Source organism: Anabrus simplex, chromosome 7 (assembly GCF_040414725.1).
Source record: "Anabrus simplex isolate iqAnaSimp1 chromosome 7, ASM4041472v1, whole genome shotgun sequence".
In the NCBI taxonomy this organism is placed as follows: domain Eukaryota; kingdom Metazoa; phylum Arthropoda; class Insecta; order Orthoptera; family Tettigoniidae; genus Anabrus; species Anabrus simplex.
Genome location: NC_090271.1, coordinates 339,397,626 through 339,415,079, shown reverse-complemented (window position 1 = coordinate 339,415,079; position 17,454 = coordinate 339,397,626). Strand labels below are relative to the sequence as shown.

The following is a 17,454-nucleotide window of genomic DNA, read 5'->3' as shown; positions in this document are numbered from 1 at the left end:
GACCTCTTCAAATATATACTGTGTAAAATACATTAAATTCAACATAAAACAATGGTACATTTCAATATGTAAGTTAAAAGGTAAGAGGCAGTCCTGCAAATTGGTAAAACTTCATATGAAGTACTGTTCTTCACGTGTACATGCCAAGTTCAAATGGGGCACTATTGGCCACTATTTGCTTAAAGTCCAATCACTATAAATTTATATTGTCTTGTTGAATATACAGATTGAAGATGAAGTACACGTGTACTATACACGCCAAGCTGCCAAGCGATACACTTCCCAACCATCTCACGACAATAGTTAGCAAGTATCATAGACCGGAAAAGAACCACCTACAACAACAGCTTTCATAACCCCAGCAGCACATTCATCCTCAATCTGTATATTCAACAAGACAATATAAATTTATAGTGATTGGACTTTAAGCAAATAGTGGCCAATAGTGCCCCATTTGAACTTGGCATGTACACGTGAAGAACAGTACTTCATATGAAGTTTTACCAATTTGCAGGACTGCCTCTTACCTTTTAACTTACATATTGAAATGTACCATTGTTTTATGTTGAATTTAATGTATTTTACACAGTATATATTTGAAGAGGTCATTCAATACAGGTTTTAATTACCTGGCATTTCATTTCTCAACGCAATCTCAAAATTCAGATTCACATTACTTAATTTGACAAAGTTTATATAAAGTATACTACCCCATTTGAAATTGACACATACGCATGAGGAAAGAATAATACTTCATATGAATTTCACAAAACGTATATGATTGTTTTATACCTTTCAACTTTTATATATTGAAGTGTGCTAATGTCTTCTTTGCATGAAATGAATTTTAAATAGCATATAATTGCAGGAGTTATTCAACAGAGGTTACAATTACCTAGATCACTATTAATTCAAACGCACTTCACTTTGTTATTGTAATTTCAAATTTGAATTCACATTACTCATTTTGACAAAATCCAAGCCTAATAAGAAGTATCTGTATAAGCACATGCGGCTACATTTAAGCATTTAGTCGACTAAAAACAATGCAATATAAAAGTCCTTTTAAAGAACTATTATTAGTAAAACTTGAACGATAATGCTATATTCAAGGTCAGATGTAAACAACAAATTTTATCATGTGTTGTAATTTTTTAATGTGTTAAAGATAGATATCTTTTTAATATTCTTGGTCCTTTAAACTTAGATGTAAGAAGCAGAATTTCACTTCTAGACATACTACCTAATGTCTATCAAACACGACATGTTTATTTGTAAGATACAACTGTTTTGAACATGTATTCTAATGTGTATGTAAATGACAGCTGAAGATGACTTGTAATAAGTCGAAACCGGTCCTGTTTTAAATAACATTATTAAAATTAGTATTGATAAGGTGGATCTCTTTCTTTCTATGACATACTATAGATATCAATACGGAACATCATGAAATTTATTAATCAAGATGCTCAAAGGGGCTCGGTATGGAACCGGCAGAGCGTGAGGAAAGTGTTGGGAGCCCAGACGAGATGAAGGAAATGTAAACGAATGTCAACAAATAATGGATAACATGTATTTTGAATCGAACAGGCAATAACAAACATCCAGAACATGGAACATGAAAGAACAGAATATGTTCAAATTAGAATTGAATGTTAACAACGGAGATCACACAATCCATCAAATCGGCTACAATAATTGCAACACAGGCATGTTAAAAACATATCCTTCCAGAAATTGCTCCAAGGGAAACAGTAGGGAGCGTGAAAGGGGGAAGTCGGGAGAGGGAGGTCGAATCCTGCACCTGCGTTTATTTCAATTTGAATATAAAGGATGCAATGGAGCACAGTTCGTTGCTTAGAGTTTGATGAAGTGAAATAGAACACAAGTCCTACACCACACTATGTGTCCCACAGAATTAATTCTTGAACAAATTGACAATTTAATTCTCACAATTGAAAAGCGGACGTAATATATAATAAAGAAATGGATAAAGTTCCGGTTAAGGGCTGAAGGGCAAAACGGGAGGCAGGTTCCCACGTTCAATGCTCAATTAAACATAAGTTTTTAACTCGCCCAGCATCACACGATGATGAATTCCCGATGGTCGGAATTAAAAGGCTACATGCAGAAACACGTACTACTGGCGGAGGCCCTCGACACTAGACCGCTATTGAAGCTGGACTGACCTGTAAGGAAAACAGTTCAGGTATTTATAGGAGGACAGAAGGAATGTCCTAGAAGAAAGGAAGCATGGAGCGGCTTTGAGAAAGTTCGCTGACGTCACAAGTCATGTGGTCGAAGAAGCCAATGAAAGTTCACCTTGCTTATTGTAAAGCTAGAAGGTGAAGATGGTAGGTGCACGAGAGCGATGAGCAGCTACAGAACAATTTCTTCCTTGCGATTATAGGGAGCTCGTTGCAGCATTTACCGTTACCTCGAAAAAGAAAGAAAGAAAAAAAAAAAAGGGCTCAGGTATTCGTCTTGCACTAACAGCACACCAAACACCAATCTTCCCATCATAATGAGTGACTTCATAAACACCATTAGGATTTTCTGCACACCAATAGCAAGAGTTATGACTGTTCACGTGACCATTAAGATGAAACCAGAACTTTCACATACGAAAATACGGTCTCGCCATGTTAACAGCTGAGATTCAGACTGGCGACTGCAGTTTATGTATTGGAGAGTAAAAATGCCGCTTCAACGGTCTTAGTGTATATGTGAGAGCTGTAGTCCGTAGTTAGTCTTCCTATAAATCAATACTTGTTTTAGAAATACATTTGAATGAACTTTCTATTATCATATGCTTTTAAATATAATAGCCTACTAACCTTATCACGAATTTCAATTCTCTCATAACAGTGATTCTGATGATGATTCACCTAACTGTTGCAGTTCTTGTTACACTTTGTCTCTCAGTATTAGAACCGACTTGAAGTTCCCTGCTGCCACATGAATTTCCATATAATATGCATTAACACCCAAATCGTTCGTCAGTAAAACTTACCTGTAAGTGACTATATCGGTTTATACCTAGTTATCTGATTTAACGAAGAGAATACTGTATACTCTTCATTCATATGTAAAATTAATAGCTTTATTGCATTTTATACCCTCGAAAGATACAATAGTTGCAAAATGTACAAGGATAGGCTATAAGTCGGAGCTTTGGCCTTATCGGAAAAAAAAGTAGCTATGAAATGCATGGAAAATATGCTCACTAGTGACAAATTTACCCTCGAATGTTTTAATGCACCCTAATGAATTATTTGTAACTAAGAAGTCATCATGAGTAGACTTGATTTGAATGTGAGTACATCTGCTTCAATACGATTTGCATCCTTGCATACAAAACGAAGGACACAGTCCTGTTTTAGTTTTGAAACCAAATTTCAATAAGAACATCACTATAACGTTCCTAACCAAACCAATAGAAGAACCTAAACTGATGCCTCGCACATGCTCATGTTTACCTTTGAACAAACCAAACACAGAACCATTTTAGCTAATATCGATAACTGCATTAAGGCCTGATATTGGATATGTTCTTGGTTCACTCGTGCATGTAGCGAGGAATCTACGTAGGTGGATCAAAAGGTTAGTTGCACTAACGCGCCGCAGTGCGCTGTATGTCGCAAACGTGGGCACAGCGGAGAAAAGGACAGACACTGCCCACACGTCTGTTAGGCAGGTCGCTGTGGTGTCTCGTCTAGTATTGTGTGAATAGCGGCCAAAAGCAATGGCGCATCAACTGAACGTTCACTCCAAATATGAAGTGCGTGCAACAGTTAGATTCCTATGGGCCAAAAGGAAGAATTGCACGGACATTCATCATGAAATTAGTGCTGTGTATGGGGAGCGGGCCATTTCCCGGCAAGGTATCATAAAGTGGTGTCAGCAATTCGAAGCCGGATGCACGGATATCATGGACAGCCATCGCGAAGGCAGGCCAGCAACGTCCAGAACCCATACAAAGGTCAACAGTGTGAATGCGATCATTAGACAGAACCAGCACATTAAACTTAGAGAAATCACGACGCAGCTGAACATGTTGTATGGCAGTGTGTTCGCCATTGTTCACGAAGACCTTGGATGTCGTAAGCTGTGTCAAAGATGGGTCCCACATCTTCTCACCGATGAGCACAAGGGACAACGTTTCCAATTCCTCCCTGGCATTTTTGCAGCGCTATGCCGCAGATTGCAACAGGATTCTGCGGAGAATCGTCACAGGCGACGAAACGTGGGTCCACCACTTCACCCGCGAAACGAAGTGAACATCAATGGAAAGGGTGCACCCCTCATCACCACAACGAAAGAAGGCCAAGGTTCAACCTTCAGCCGGTAAGGTTATGGTGACAGTGTTCTTTGACATGGAGGGTTTGCTGCACGTGGAATTCATGCCAAAAGGAACAGCGATCAACGCGGTGTCGTATTGTCAAACGTTGCACCAGTTGCGCAAAGCGATTAAAGAGAAGCACCGGGGGAAATTGAGCGCCGGTTTGATTTTGTTGCACGATAACGCAACACCTCACAAGGCCCGCCAAACGAGAAAACTGCTGCAGCATTTCAAGTGGGAGGCCTGGCAACATCCACCCTACAGTCCCAACGTAGCACCGTGTGACTTTTTCATCTGTTCGGTAAACTCAAAACGGAGCTCGGTGGTCAACGTTTCCAGACCGATGAGGAGGTGAAGGGTGCTGTCTCCGAGTGGTTGCAGAACGCTGGAGGAAATTTCTATGCATCCGGCATCGATAAGTTGGTTGTGTTACAAGTAATAAATCTCATTGTAGACCGTATTGGACATCAGATATGAACATTAAAACAAGAATAATAGTTAACACCACCTTTCCAATACTTATCTTTCCTTATATTTAGGAAATAAACATTACAACAGGCGTTGTAAGATGGGACATGTTTCGCTTAACAGTCGTAAGCATCATCAGCCGAAAATAAATCTTAGCCTAAAGTTAGGTCAGGGCCCTGAACCTAGTGTCCTTAACATATATGGCACCCTAAGAATCAACATTTATATTTAGAAAATGAAAATAGGCTTAAAATTAGTGTGAAAAAAACATAGAAGGTTACAACATGGCTAAGAGAAAAAACACAATCGAGTTGAGACAGAGGATAAGTACAATACAGAGCTGGTAGTGAAATAATTAAATCATTAGGATATCATTGTTACCAGTCAGTCAATCAGAATGTTCAAACATAAAAACAAGAGTGAAAATATATAAGAGTGTTCATCATGGCTGAGTTAGAAAAAACACGTAATCGTGTTGCCAGAGGTTAAAAACACAAGGTACAACACGGAGCTGGCAGTGTAATAATCAAACTCATGGCTGCCAGTCAGTTAATAAGAATGTTCATACATAACAAAACATGATGGTTATATTCTTTTAAGTGAAGAAATAATTAAATCCCACTCTTGTATAGATACGTGAGAACGGGCGAGAGAAATCATATGTTGTAGCAGACATGGAGTAGTAACACTTCAAACAGGATTGATCACGCCTGAAGCTGCTTCATTTTTGCTGGGAGTTCAAGACCAAAACGGAAAAAAATAAGATGCCAAGTGCGTGAACTGAAATCTGAAAATGGAAAGAGGAAAAAGATGTACTCGGGCCTTGAAAATAGGGTGTTCAAAATAGGAGACTACGATTGCTTACCTCTTACGTTGGATGAGCGTTGACCGGAGACATTAGCCGTTCAAGGGGGTCTGTTATATTTATGCCCGCTGCTGCGTGTGTTGTATCTGTGTGCTTGCCTAGGCGGAGAGTAAGTTGGGACGGGAGGGGTAGGTGCAACAATGAGAGTGCTGGAAGCTGGCGCCGGAGTTGTATTATGGGGAGGGGGTAAGGTGGAATCTGTTATGACGACCGGAGGGATATCTAAAGGTTTATAATTGAAGATTTTTGTGAAATTGTTATGATTTATATTAAGATTAGTGAGTAAATTGGGGACTTGTTCAATTAATGGGCTGTTGTTCTCAGGGACATCATTCAAATTATTATTATTATTATTATTATTATTATTATTAAAATGCTGATCCAAGAAAATGTATGTATTTTCCAATTCAGTCATTCTGCTTTTATTTACATATTTTATAATGTGGAGGTCCTGATCAATTATAGAATAATTGTGGCCGGAATCCCTCATGTGGTTGCTCATGACAGAGTACTTTTTATGCTTTAAGGCATTATAATGTTCCAAGTATCTAGTTCTAAAACTGCAGCCAGTTTGTCCGATATAGGAAAATTCACACTGGGGCCATTTGAGTCTGTAAATACGAGAGTTTGAAAATTTGTGTTGAAGTATTTACCAAGTTGGAATTAAAGAATATATTCCGATTAGTGTTGCGAGTTCGGTAGGCAATTCTAATGTTATGCTTCTTAAATGGGTTAGTAATGCTGTGTATGGCAGGGTTAGTGAAGGTGGTGTTTATTCTTTCGGGCTTATCTGGAATTAAATTTGTAGTGCTTTTTGATTTTATTTTACCAATAATCTTATTGATCAGGGTAGGTTTATAGCCGTTAAGTTTTGCAAGTTCTTTTATATATTCAAACTCTTTTTTTCGGTTAGAAGAGGATAGTGGAATATTTAATGCTCGATGAACTAAACTGTAGAAAGTTGCTTGTTTATGAGATTGAGGGTGTAACGACTCATTCTTTATTGTCAAAGGAGCAGCGGAGGGCTTTCTGTAAATTTGGAAAATAAATGTTGATTCTTGGGGTTCCATATATGTTAAGGACACTAGGTTCAGGGCCCTGACCTAACTTTAGGCCAAGATTTATTTTCGGCTGATGATGCTTACGACTGTTAAGCGAAACATGTCCCATCTTACAACGCTTGTTGTAATGTTTATTTCCTAAATATAAGGAAAGATAAGTTTTGGAAAGGTGGTGTTAACTATTATTCTTGTTTTAAAGTTGGTTGTGTGTTTGCAGAAATGTTTGGAGTCTCTTGGAAACTATGTGGAAAAGTGACGTTACAGTGTATGTCGTTATAGTCGTGTTGCTGTTGTATAGGTGGTGTAATAAATGGCCATAACTGGGAAGTGCAACTTATTTTCTGATCTTCCTACGAATATGGAAGATGATCTGTCACATTCAGTATAAATGCTGGAATAAAGTGTTCGAATTTTGATAACGGAAAACTAACATGCCCAAATTTGCCCATAATAAAGGATGCATCGGTGAAAGGGTTCTCGTGATAACCGTGGGATATTGCACAGATTGATATAGGAATTTTCGAAGGGTGTAATAATATTATCGTTACTACGGGGTACTCTTCTACTGTGCTACATTGGTCATGGTCGGATGTGTATCTGAGTCTGACATCCGAATTAGCACTAACCACGCATGTTGTTATTTCCTCTTTTGCCTTGAATCATCTGTAGCAATCTTATGATGTCTTTTTCATAGGTTCTGCCCTATTGTAAATTACGTTAAATTTAATATAAAATTACATTGATCTTATGGAATGATTTTCGGGACTTCAAATTTCTTCCCTTCAGCGGTAGTTTACGCTAAATCGAAGTCATGCGAAATCAGGGTTATACTGTATTTATCTTCGTAACTACAAGAATCCTCATAACAAATAAACTCCCCAGGAGTTTGGTTAACAAAGGTTATTCGTAGATATTTAACCTCTAAATGAACATGCATGTGAACTAGGCCAAAAATAACCGTGAATGAAACTGCTATAGCAGAAGTTCAAACTTCCCTCAACTTTACGTTACGTTATTCTATGATCCTAAAAGGTGACATTACATGAAAAGGAGAGAAAAGAGGTCAGGAATAACCAAAGGAAATTTAAAGAAAGGGGTAGAGACTGGTAAAGAATGACAGACAGCTGGTAGTTTCTTTACAGGGTTGGCTGCAACATGCTTAAGTAATTCTGCAAATTAATTCTATATTGTCCGGCTCCATGGCTAAACGGCCGGGTCGGGGATTTTAACCTTAATTGGTTAATTCGAATGGCTCGGGTGCTGGGTGTGTGTGTCGTCTTCAGCATTAGAATTCATCGTATCGTAGGTAGGGCCCCAGGCCTCCCCAGAGGCCACACGCCATTAAATTCCATATTAAATGTGTTCAAGCTTCCTCTGATAGAATACCACTACGTTATTGCATTAAATATCATGTCCGAAGGAAGCTGAAGAAAATGTTTCTAACCACAACATTATCTCTCGTCTTGTTGATGGAGATCCAGCTCACTACTGCTCTCAGTCCGAGCCCCTTAGCTAGCAGGGAAATGGAAGGTTCTAGAGAGAGCAAGAATGTTGTGACAATACCCGGTGACGTCATAACACAATCGAAGAGTGTTAGTCAAACTCGGCAGTATATGAGTGAACACCGGCCCAACACCAAACTTGGTAAGAAAATATTAAGGTCTATCTTAATGATAGATATGCCATGTCATAAATGCGAATTGGGTTTGAACTTGCGATCACTGACCACAGAGGGAGTTTATTTTCTTCAGAAATACTTTCGTTGTTTACACTAGTACACTGTACATCTTTTGTCCTTGTGCCTCTTGTGCTGTTTTTGGGATAGAAAAAATCATCTGTTTTTTATAAAACCTCGTTTACAGTAATATTCTTTTATTTGCACCCACTCAGCCTGTAGAGAACATATTGGGGATGTTTTAGTTAAAGTAATATATGTTCTAAAGAGTTACGAGAATAAATCAAATTCATGTCAAAATGTGTTAGAACTGAAGTGTTATCTCGCATTATTTGTCTCTAGTAATAAAACTAAAGAATTTAACTTCTCTCTGTTCTAGGTGGCATTAGATGAAATGGAGAGGAAAAAGGAGCGCATTATGCTTTTATCCCTCCAGAGGCGCCAGCAGCAAGAAGAACAGAAGCAATTCAAAGAACAGGAAGCTCAGCGACGCCGAGAAATGGAGAAATTAAAGCAAGAAGAGAGAGAGCGTAAGAAGGAGGAGGAGCGGTTACGACGGGCTGCCATTCTTGAGCAGTACAAATTGAAGAAAGCTATCGAGGAGGCTGAAAGAGAGGTTGGGATGCAAGTTATAGAAAATGTATATTATACTTATGTATTGTAAACATTATACATGTTTACTTAAACCTTGTTAGTGCATTCCTGCCGGGCTGAGTGGCTCAGACGGTTAAGGCACTTGCCTTCTAACCCCAACTTGGCAGGTTCGTTCCTGGCTTAGTCCGGTGGTATTTGAAGGTCCTCGAATACGACAGCCTCGTGTCGGTAGATTTACTGGCATGTAAAAGAACTCCTGTGGGACTAAATTCCGGCACCTCAGCGTCTCCGAAGACTATAAAAGTAGTTTGTGGGACGTAAAGCAAATAACATTATTATTATTGTTATTATTATTATTATTATTCATACACTTCTCCACAGGAAATATGGGTAGTAATGGGGCACGGGATGCACCAAGTGCCTTACATAATTAAAGTGTTTACACATTATAATACAAACGTTGATGTACAGGTATATACAAAACTGTAGATCACGGGATCTTCATTCTTGCGAGAGGAATGATCGCACAATGTTGCATGTTGACAGGAGGACAGAATGTTGCATAATTTTATAGATGTTCGGTGGAAGACCCAGTTCTCGCAGACTCTTGTGAAGTGTGTGTGGAATGAGGCCGTTGACTGACAGAATCACAGGAACTATTCGTACCAGTTTCATCTTCCAGATCCTTTTTATCTCTTCTGCAAGTTCTTTGTACTTGGAGATTTTTTCACTGTACTTCCTGTCAATGTTGGTGTCATTGGGGATAGCGATGTCAATAATGAAAGTCGTCCCAGTTTTCTTGTTTACCAGTATGATGTCTGGCTTGTTATGGTTGATTGTTTTGTCTGTCACTACAGCAGTATCCCAATAAAGCTTAATCGACTCGTTCTCCAGGAATGGTGTTGGATGGTACTTGTAATAAGGGATACGCTTCTGAATTAATTGGTTTTCCTGTGCAAGTGTCTGGTGTATGATTCCCGAGACATGATTGTGTTGTCTCGTGTATTCTACGGGGGCAAGTACTGGGCAGCCTGCAGTGATATGGTCGATGGTCTCGAGATGAATGGAGCATCGTCTGCATTTGTCGGAGAGTACGCTGGTGTCTTTGATGATGTACTTTTTGTAATTTTTGGTAGCTATTACTTGGTCTTGTATAGCAACTGCAAATCCCTCTGTCTCCCCAAATAAACGCCCACTTTGTAACCACATACACGACGCATTCTTGTCTTTACTCTGTTAGTTTAGATTGCTGTAGTATTTTCCGTGGAGGGTCTTCTCTCACCATGTCCTTTCTTGCTCTTGCAGGGATACTTGGTGATTTGTATGTGGGTCAGAGGCATTGTATGGATACAGAACAGTGTACTTGTCAGCAAGTACTACAGCTTTATGGAGAAGGCTGTTTTCTTGCTTTGTATGGAAGTATCTCCATAGGTTCTTTATCTGATTTAGGAGCATGACTTGAAGATCCAGTACTCCTCGGCCTCCCGATTTTCGTGGGAGGGTGACCCTTTCCATGCATGAATTGGGATGATGTAATCTATAGGTGGTGAGCAAAGTTCTCGTTTTTCTTTGTATGCTGTCTATTTCTGTAGCAGACCATTTCAGAATTCCGAATGAATAAACAAGGGTTGGAATAGCGTACGTGTTTATTGCTTTAATTTTGTTCTTGGCATTTAGGTAGCTGCGCAAAATCTGATGCAACCTCGATGTATATTTATCAGCGAGTTCCTGTTTGATTTTCTTGTGCTCCAGAGTTGTATTCTGAGCAAATCCAAGGTACTTGTATGTCTCTGTTTGTGTCATTCCCCCAGTTAAAGATCCGGTATGGAGCTCATATGGTTGGGAGTTTGTGTACCAACCACGTTCAATTGTTAGCAGCTTACATTTCTTTACTCCCAACGTCATTCCCACATCAGATGAGTAAGAGTCTATTATATTCAGCAGGGCGTTCATTTGTGTCCCACTGTCGGCAGCCCTGAAGATGGTTTTCCGTGGTTTCCCATTTTCACACCAGGCAAATGCTGGGGCTGTACCTTAATTAAGGCCACGGCCGCTTCCTTCCCAGTCCTAGCCCTTCCCCGTCCCATCGTCGCCAAAAGACATATCTGTGTCGGTGCGACGTAAGGCCAATAGCAAAAAAAAAAAAAAAAAAAAAAGCATTTGTGTTTTGTTGTGGGCATACACTTTCAGATATAAAACAAATGAGATATTCTGTGTTTCCTATTGTTATATTTAATATCAAATCCAAAACCAGTAGCTTTTAGAAGATTGGATAGAGGATTCATTGCAAGGCAAAACCACAGAGGACTTAATGAATCTCCTTGAAATATACCACGTTCAATTTTAATTGTGTCGGACATGATACATTTATTTTCTGTCTTAGTGCAGAGCATTGTCTTCCAATTGTTCATAGTAACTTCAAGAAAATGAATTATGGCAGGACTGATCTTGTACAGATGAAGTACTTCTTTTAACCATGAGTGGGGAACTGAGTCAAATGCTTTCTGATAATCTATATACACTGTGTACAGGTTCCTTTGTGACTGTATTGCCTGTTGTGTTACAACAGAGTCTATGATTATCTGTTCTTTGCACCCTAGTGATGACTTTTTGCATCCTTTCTGCTCCTCTGTCAGAATGTTATGGTTGCTGATATGTTTATACATTTCTTCTGTGAGTATGGATGTAAAAAGTTTGTAGATCGTTTGTAGACAAGTTATTGGTCTTTAAGATGATGGATCTTTAGCATTTCCACCTTCCTTAGGTAGGAGGTATGTAATTCCTGATGTAAGGAATTCAGGCCACTCTTCAGGATGATGCGTGAGGTAAGTGAATTGTTGGGCTATTTTCTTGTGGACGCAAGTGAAATGTTTATACCAAAAATTTTGTATTTTGTCTGTACCTAGTGCTTTCCAACTTTGAGTTCTCCTGACAGCATTATTCACATGGCTTTCTTCTATGGTATCAAAACTCATTTCTGCATAACCATTGTTGTTTTTCTCTTCCTTAATCCAGAATTGTGGACTGTGTTGGTACACCAAATACGTTTCCAAAAGTCTTTCGTGTCCTGCATACTTGGAGGTTCTTCTGCCTTAGTTTGCCGATTTTGCTTGAGCGTTCTGTAGAATTGGCCCTCATTCTTGGAGAAAAGGTTGTTTTGCATTTTCCTAGCTCGAGACTCTTTGTTCCTCCTGAGCCTTGCTGCTTTTGCACACAACTTTTGTTTTTGGGTGTGAATGTATTCTTTGACCTTTTCTCTGTGCTCGGGTTCATTTGTGTGGGTGTTGATTTTCCTGAACACATTCCTCAAGTTTCTGTTAGTTTTTGTTTTAGTTTTGTTACAGAGGTATGCGGAAAGTTGACCAATGGTTTTTCTTAGCTCTTGGATATCACTTTGTAATCGACGTTGCCATGGTGGAATGTATTCTGAATCTGCGTTCTTACAAGAGCTTCTGGAGATGGGTATTAGATTTTGGTTGTTCATCCTAACCACAGTTACTGCTGCGCAATAAACGAGGGTGTTTGTTTCCTCTATGCTACTGGATTCTTCTATATACTGCTGTAGGATGTTATTTACAGTACTTATAAGGTTTTTGCTCATTGGTGTTCCTCGAATTTTGGGAAGTTTTGGTCTATAGTTCACTTTGAGACCCACGAACTCCGCCATCGCCTCTTTAAACATGTCTTCAGCACGACATGCTTCATCAGCACCTGAGAAATCACCAGTTTCTCTTATTTCCACAGATTTGTCTTCCTGTGGTTCTTTTCTTCCAGAATCATCCTGATGAATTTGAGGCATTGAGATGGAGCTGCCTTCACTGCTCGGCCTCGTAGCTAGAATTTTAGCAGCTTCTTCCTTAAGGTTTTGAATTATTGTGGCAGGAAGTCTGTTGTTGGTTACTATTGCATGTCTTTGGTCTGCAACTCTTTGTTCTGTGACAAAGGAGTACCGGGGGAATTTGTCCACAACCAACCTGTGCATATCTTTCCTGTACGTTGTAAGGTCTTTCTCTAAGTTTGTAGTTATAAAGTAGGAGTGCATTATGAATTTATTCATATCATCTGTCCATTTCAAGCGCTGCCTCGGTTTACCTGCCTTGGTGGTCAGCTGAACTTCTGAAACATCTTCGGCAGGAGGAGTAGGTAGCTGTTGAGTTCTCCTAGCTGTAGAATTTTCGGGTGACCCGACATGTGCCCGCCTGATCAGAGTCATGTCACTGGTGGCTTGCCTGCTGTCACGCTCAGCACCAGCTCCAAGCGTGCCCCGACGACCCTCGGGTAGCGTCCTTTACCGAGGCTCATTTCTATTATTCATTTCCTCCATCAATGATGGGTTGCATTTTATACCTACTGCCAGGATTTTAATGAGGCCGCCCCTAACATGGGGTACAGACGCCTTTCACAGCCGCCTCTAACATGAGGTACAGACGCTGCTAGATGGTTTGTGTTCAGTAAGTTCATCCGCCCTCTCCGCCATTGGGATATATCCTCTTCTGCCGTCGAGGCCATTGACCATATTCGCATTCCCTCAGTTGATCCGCAGGTGCTTATTTGGCTAGGCCTTATTCACACCTGTCCTGCATATCTGCAGGAAATTTCCCTATCAGCCATTGGGACGCGCCGTGTCGGGGTTGAGGGCCCCCGCCCCAGTGTCTCGCGTAGAGTTATGCCTAACCCCTACTAAATTCAGGGCTAGACCCCTACGCAAGCTGACAGGGTTATTATTATTATTATTATTATTATTATTATTATTATTATTATTATTATTATTATTATTATTATTATTATTATTATTGCCGCATTCCTCATAGAAACCTTAGTACACCGAAACTTGAAGTTCCAGTTCCCATTGTATTAAATTTGTATTATATAAATGCTGCTTAGTAGAATCACATTTTTGTCAGCCTTGAAAATGTCCCATCATCCCTTGTGAAAGGAATGTGATTTCCCCACAGGAGGCAAGTCCAGGAAAGTTGCGTGGTGATGGGACAAGGCCTTGATTTCATGAGCTTCACAGGGTAAATTACACCTCTGGGGAGCAGCCATGCACCTCTGGCGAGTTCAGTTTTGCTTGTCGGTTCACTTTGTGGTTGCTGAATAATCCAGTGAGCCTGTTTGTGCTTGTATTTCACATTCCAGTCAGAAGATGTCGCATTATAGCCTATCTATGGATTAGAAGCATAATTATGAGAAGTTGATACTGCACACGCTCGCCCTCCGAGTCCCAGGCTAGCATTAATCTCCGGGGTGTCCGGTTCATTTTTTTAACATCCAAATAAAAATCTAACTAGAGATATAGGCGCACAAATAAACACAGAGATGAACGGGGCGTGCAAATTAAGGAAGCGGAAGGCTCAATCATAAACAAAAATTAAAGGACTCCACGATAGGACTGGGAAGTGACACTTTAAAATTATCATGTCCATCATAGCTAGCTACAATAAAAAGAGTATGAGAATGGTTTCCTTTGAATAAAATGCCATTCGGAGCAGTTAAGTCATATACAGTTTACCAATACACTGATTTGACCGGAGAATAAAATACATGATTCTTGCTCCACCGCAGGTGATGAGGAAAATACCAGTCCTGTAATAAAAACGTGTGGGCTTTGTTCCTCCTTAATTGGTGTCATCTGACCCCTTGAGATCGAACCACCATTCGTATGAGTGGACTACCCTTTTGGATAAGAGAGGCCGAGAGTAAAATAAATTTTACTGTCGGCTTCTCGGCCCATTTGGTGAAGTACCTCAGACGAATATGTACATTTCCCAAGGCCAGCATCTTGGTTTTTATAATGTTACTATGATTAGGCAAGAATTAATATGCGGACGGACCTATAATTCGTCCAGTTCATTGGGCTCGAACACCTGGTTTGGGAAGGTCAAATGCCTCACTTACATAACACAGGACTTAACTGGAAATCCCTTACTGCTCTCCACTCCCAGCCCTCTGGCAAATACAAACAAATGGCTCTCACAGTAAACCTGGCAAACGACCGTTCGTCTCGTTACGAGTCTTGATCTCCCTTTCCATTAGACGTATCATTATTATATTTGCTACCGGTCTTGAACCTATAATTGTTATTATTAATTTTAATTGTTGTTGTTGTTGTTATTATTATTATTATTATTATTATTATTATTATTATTATTATTATTATTATTATTATTATTATTATTATTATTATTATTATTATGATTTGTTCGAGATATATCAGTTAACCTTAACCCTTTTAGTACCAGTCGCTTATATGTGGTGTATGCAAAGAATACCAGGCTTATTTTTAAGAAATTGCAATGTTTCATTAAAATCATTATAACTTTCTTATTATTGAAGATATGCCTCCGACATTTTTACTTGTCATAGAAAAGGAGGTTCTTTATATGTTTTTAAATTCACAAGCTATGTTATGTTAATGCTATAACAAATAAAAAAATATTAGTTTAACAATTATCAAAATGAAAATTGAAAAGTCATAATTGAGATAAAGAAACACAAATCAATATTAAAATTATGCACTGAAAACTATTATTGTCTGCAGATACATGCTCTTGGTTCACTATTTGCATAATTTCAATAACCTAGGCACTAAAGCTTCTAATTTAAAAAATATTTTATGACTGGGTGTTTCGAGATACAGCGGGGAGGGATGGAACCGTGTGTCATTTCCAACTGAATCTTCACTGAACACTGTGTTATGCATGTAGGCATTGTTGTCATTACTGCCTGCATCACGGCCTACACTGTCTTCATTTCCGTCACTTTCCAAATCAGCATCACTGTCACTTTCACTAATGACAATACCACGAGGTTTATTGTACTATGGAATGTCATCGCTACACTCACTTCCTGTCTCTGAAATAACATCACCAACATCATTATTACATGACCCTGATATAGCTACATCTTCATCAGACTCAGTATAGTCGTCATTGGCATAGAGTCTATTAATATATTCAGCTAAATCGTAATCATTCTCGAACACATCGCGCGCGGCAGAGGCGGCCATTTTCCTACTCACAAACTTTTACGGTGTACAGAATATAGGTCGCTTTGATAAAATCATATCTTCGTAAATAAAGCGATTGGCGAGATAGTTGTGGTAGATTTAGAAACTACAGGTTCCGAAGAGTCTAGATCATCTGCATTGTGCTGCTATATGTCTGGAAACTAAGAACTACAAGCAAGTACAAAACTGCTTGCGTAAGGAGCGCTGTTGCGTTCCCGGCAATTTTCGCTCACTCGCCGAGGAATGCTTTTGCGCTCTCTGGTATTCTAAAGGTTAAATGAAAACGCCCAAGTGAATGTCGTCCGTGTAAATTAATTTGCTCCAGTCTGATATCAGTCCAGTTGTTCATCGATGATGTCACAGCCTCTGTTATTCCGGATCTAAAGGCAAATAACACCGACAGCCCAGACTGAATATGGCAATCTTTCCTGAGTTACAGCACTGAGAATTTGAGTTTTTACAACCAGATGACTTTTATGATGTCAACCTAGTCAGATGAATTAATTAGATGAAATGAATGACATGATACATGGTAGTAAGAATGAAGAGGATGAAACCCAGCGCCGGCACTTAGCCCACTTTACAGATGTAAAATGGCTCCTTGAATTGTTTTCTCTACCTATCTTATGTACGTTGCCTAGCGACAGTGACTCTATGCATTTAATCTTGGTGACAGCACGTTGGATTGTCATATCCCTATACACTTTTTTTCCGATGGTTTTTCGTTCATAACTCGCCAACGAAAGCAAAAATGAAAATTCTAGCTTCAAGGTGCATCTACCTATGTTCAAAATTTCAGATCTCTGCATGCTGTAGATTGGGCTGGGCATCGTGCACATGCAAAACGCACACAGACAGACAAACACTTCCTTTTATTATTATAGAAAATGCAGTCATATGAAACCCTCTGACATTTCCAGATCTTCATAGAAGCTTTGCACTGCTCCTCCAACTTGCTTTTGCAAGTTTCTTAGCAGCCTTGTACCTCGTCCTCAAGTATGGGTTGTTTTGGCTGTTCCTAGACTTCCACCACCTCTCAAAAGCAGTTTTCTTCTAGAGTTTTGTCTTTCCACCAAGCCTCTTTGGTGATCTTCGGTCTCCCTTTTGAGACCCCTAGATGTTGATTTACTTTACAGAAGAGCAAAAATACATTTTTTTACACAGTCTTTGGTGAAATGTCACATGCTCCTGGAACACAGCCTACAAGCCCGGAAAACGCTGACGTGATATATAGCGCCGGCCGTGAAAGCTTCAATATCTATCAGACATTTTCATGTGTAAGAAGAAAATAGCCAAGACGAGTCTGTATTATTCTTTCAGTTATATTTTTAAGCCAGAAGGTGAGTGCAGGTTTTCACTTTCCTTGAAATAGTTTGTCACCCTCCGTGTTATCTTAAATAGTGATGTTTTTACTGAATATCAGGCAGAAAAGATAAATGA

General features: G+C 39.4%; 1 protein-coding gene across 1 annotated transcript in view; it reads left to right on the top strand.

Moving 5' to 3' along the window:
- Patronin (calmodulin-regulated spectrin-associated protein patronin) overlaps window positions 1-17,454 on the top strand; it is a 760,252-nt gene that overhangs the window by 590,075 nt on the left and 152,723 nt on the right. Inside the window, exon 17 of the mRNA XM_067151814.2 lies at window positions 8,791-9,027. Within this exon, the coding sequence (XP_067007915.2) occupies window positions 8,791-9,027 (237 nt within the window). The remainder of the gene's footprint in view (window positions 1-8,790; window positions 9,028-17,454) is intronic.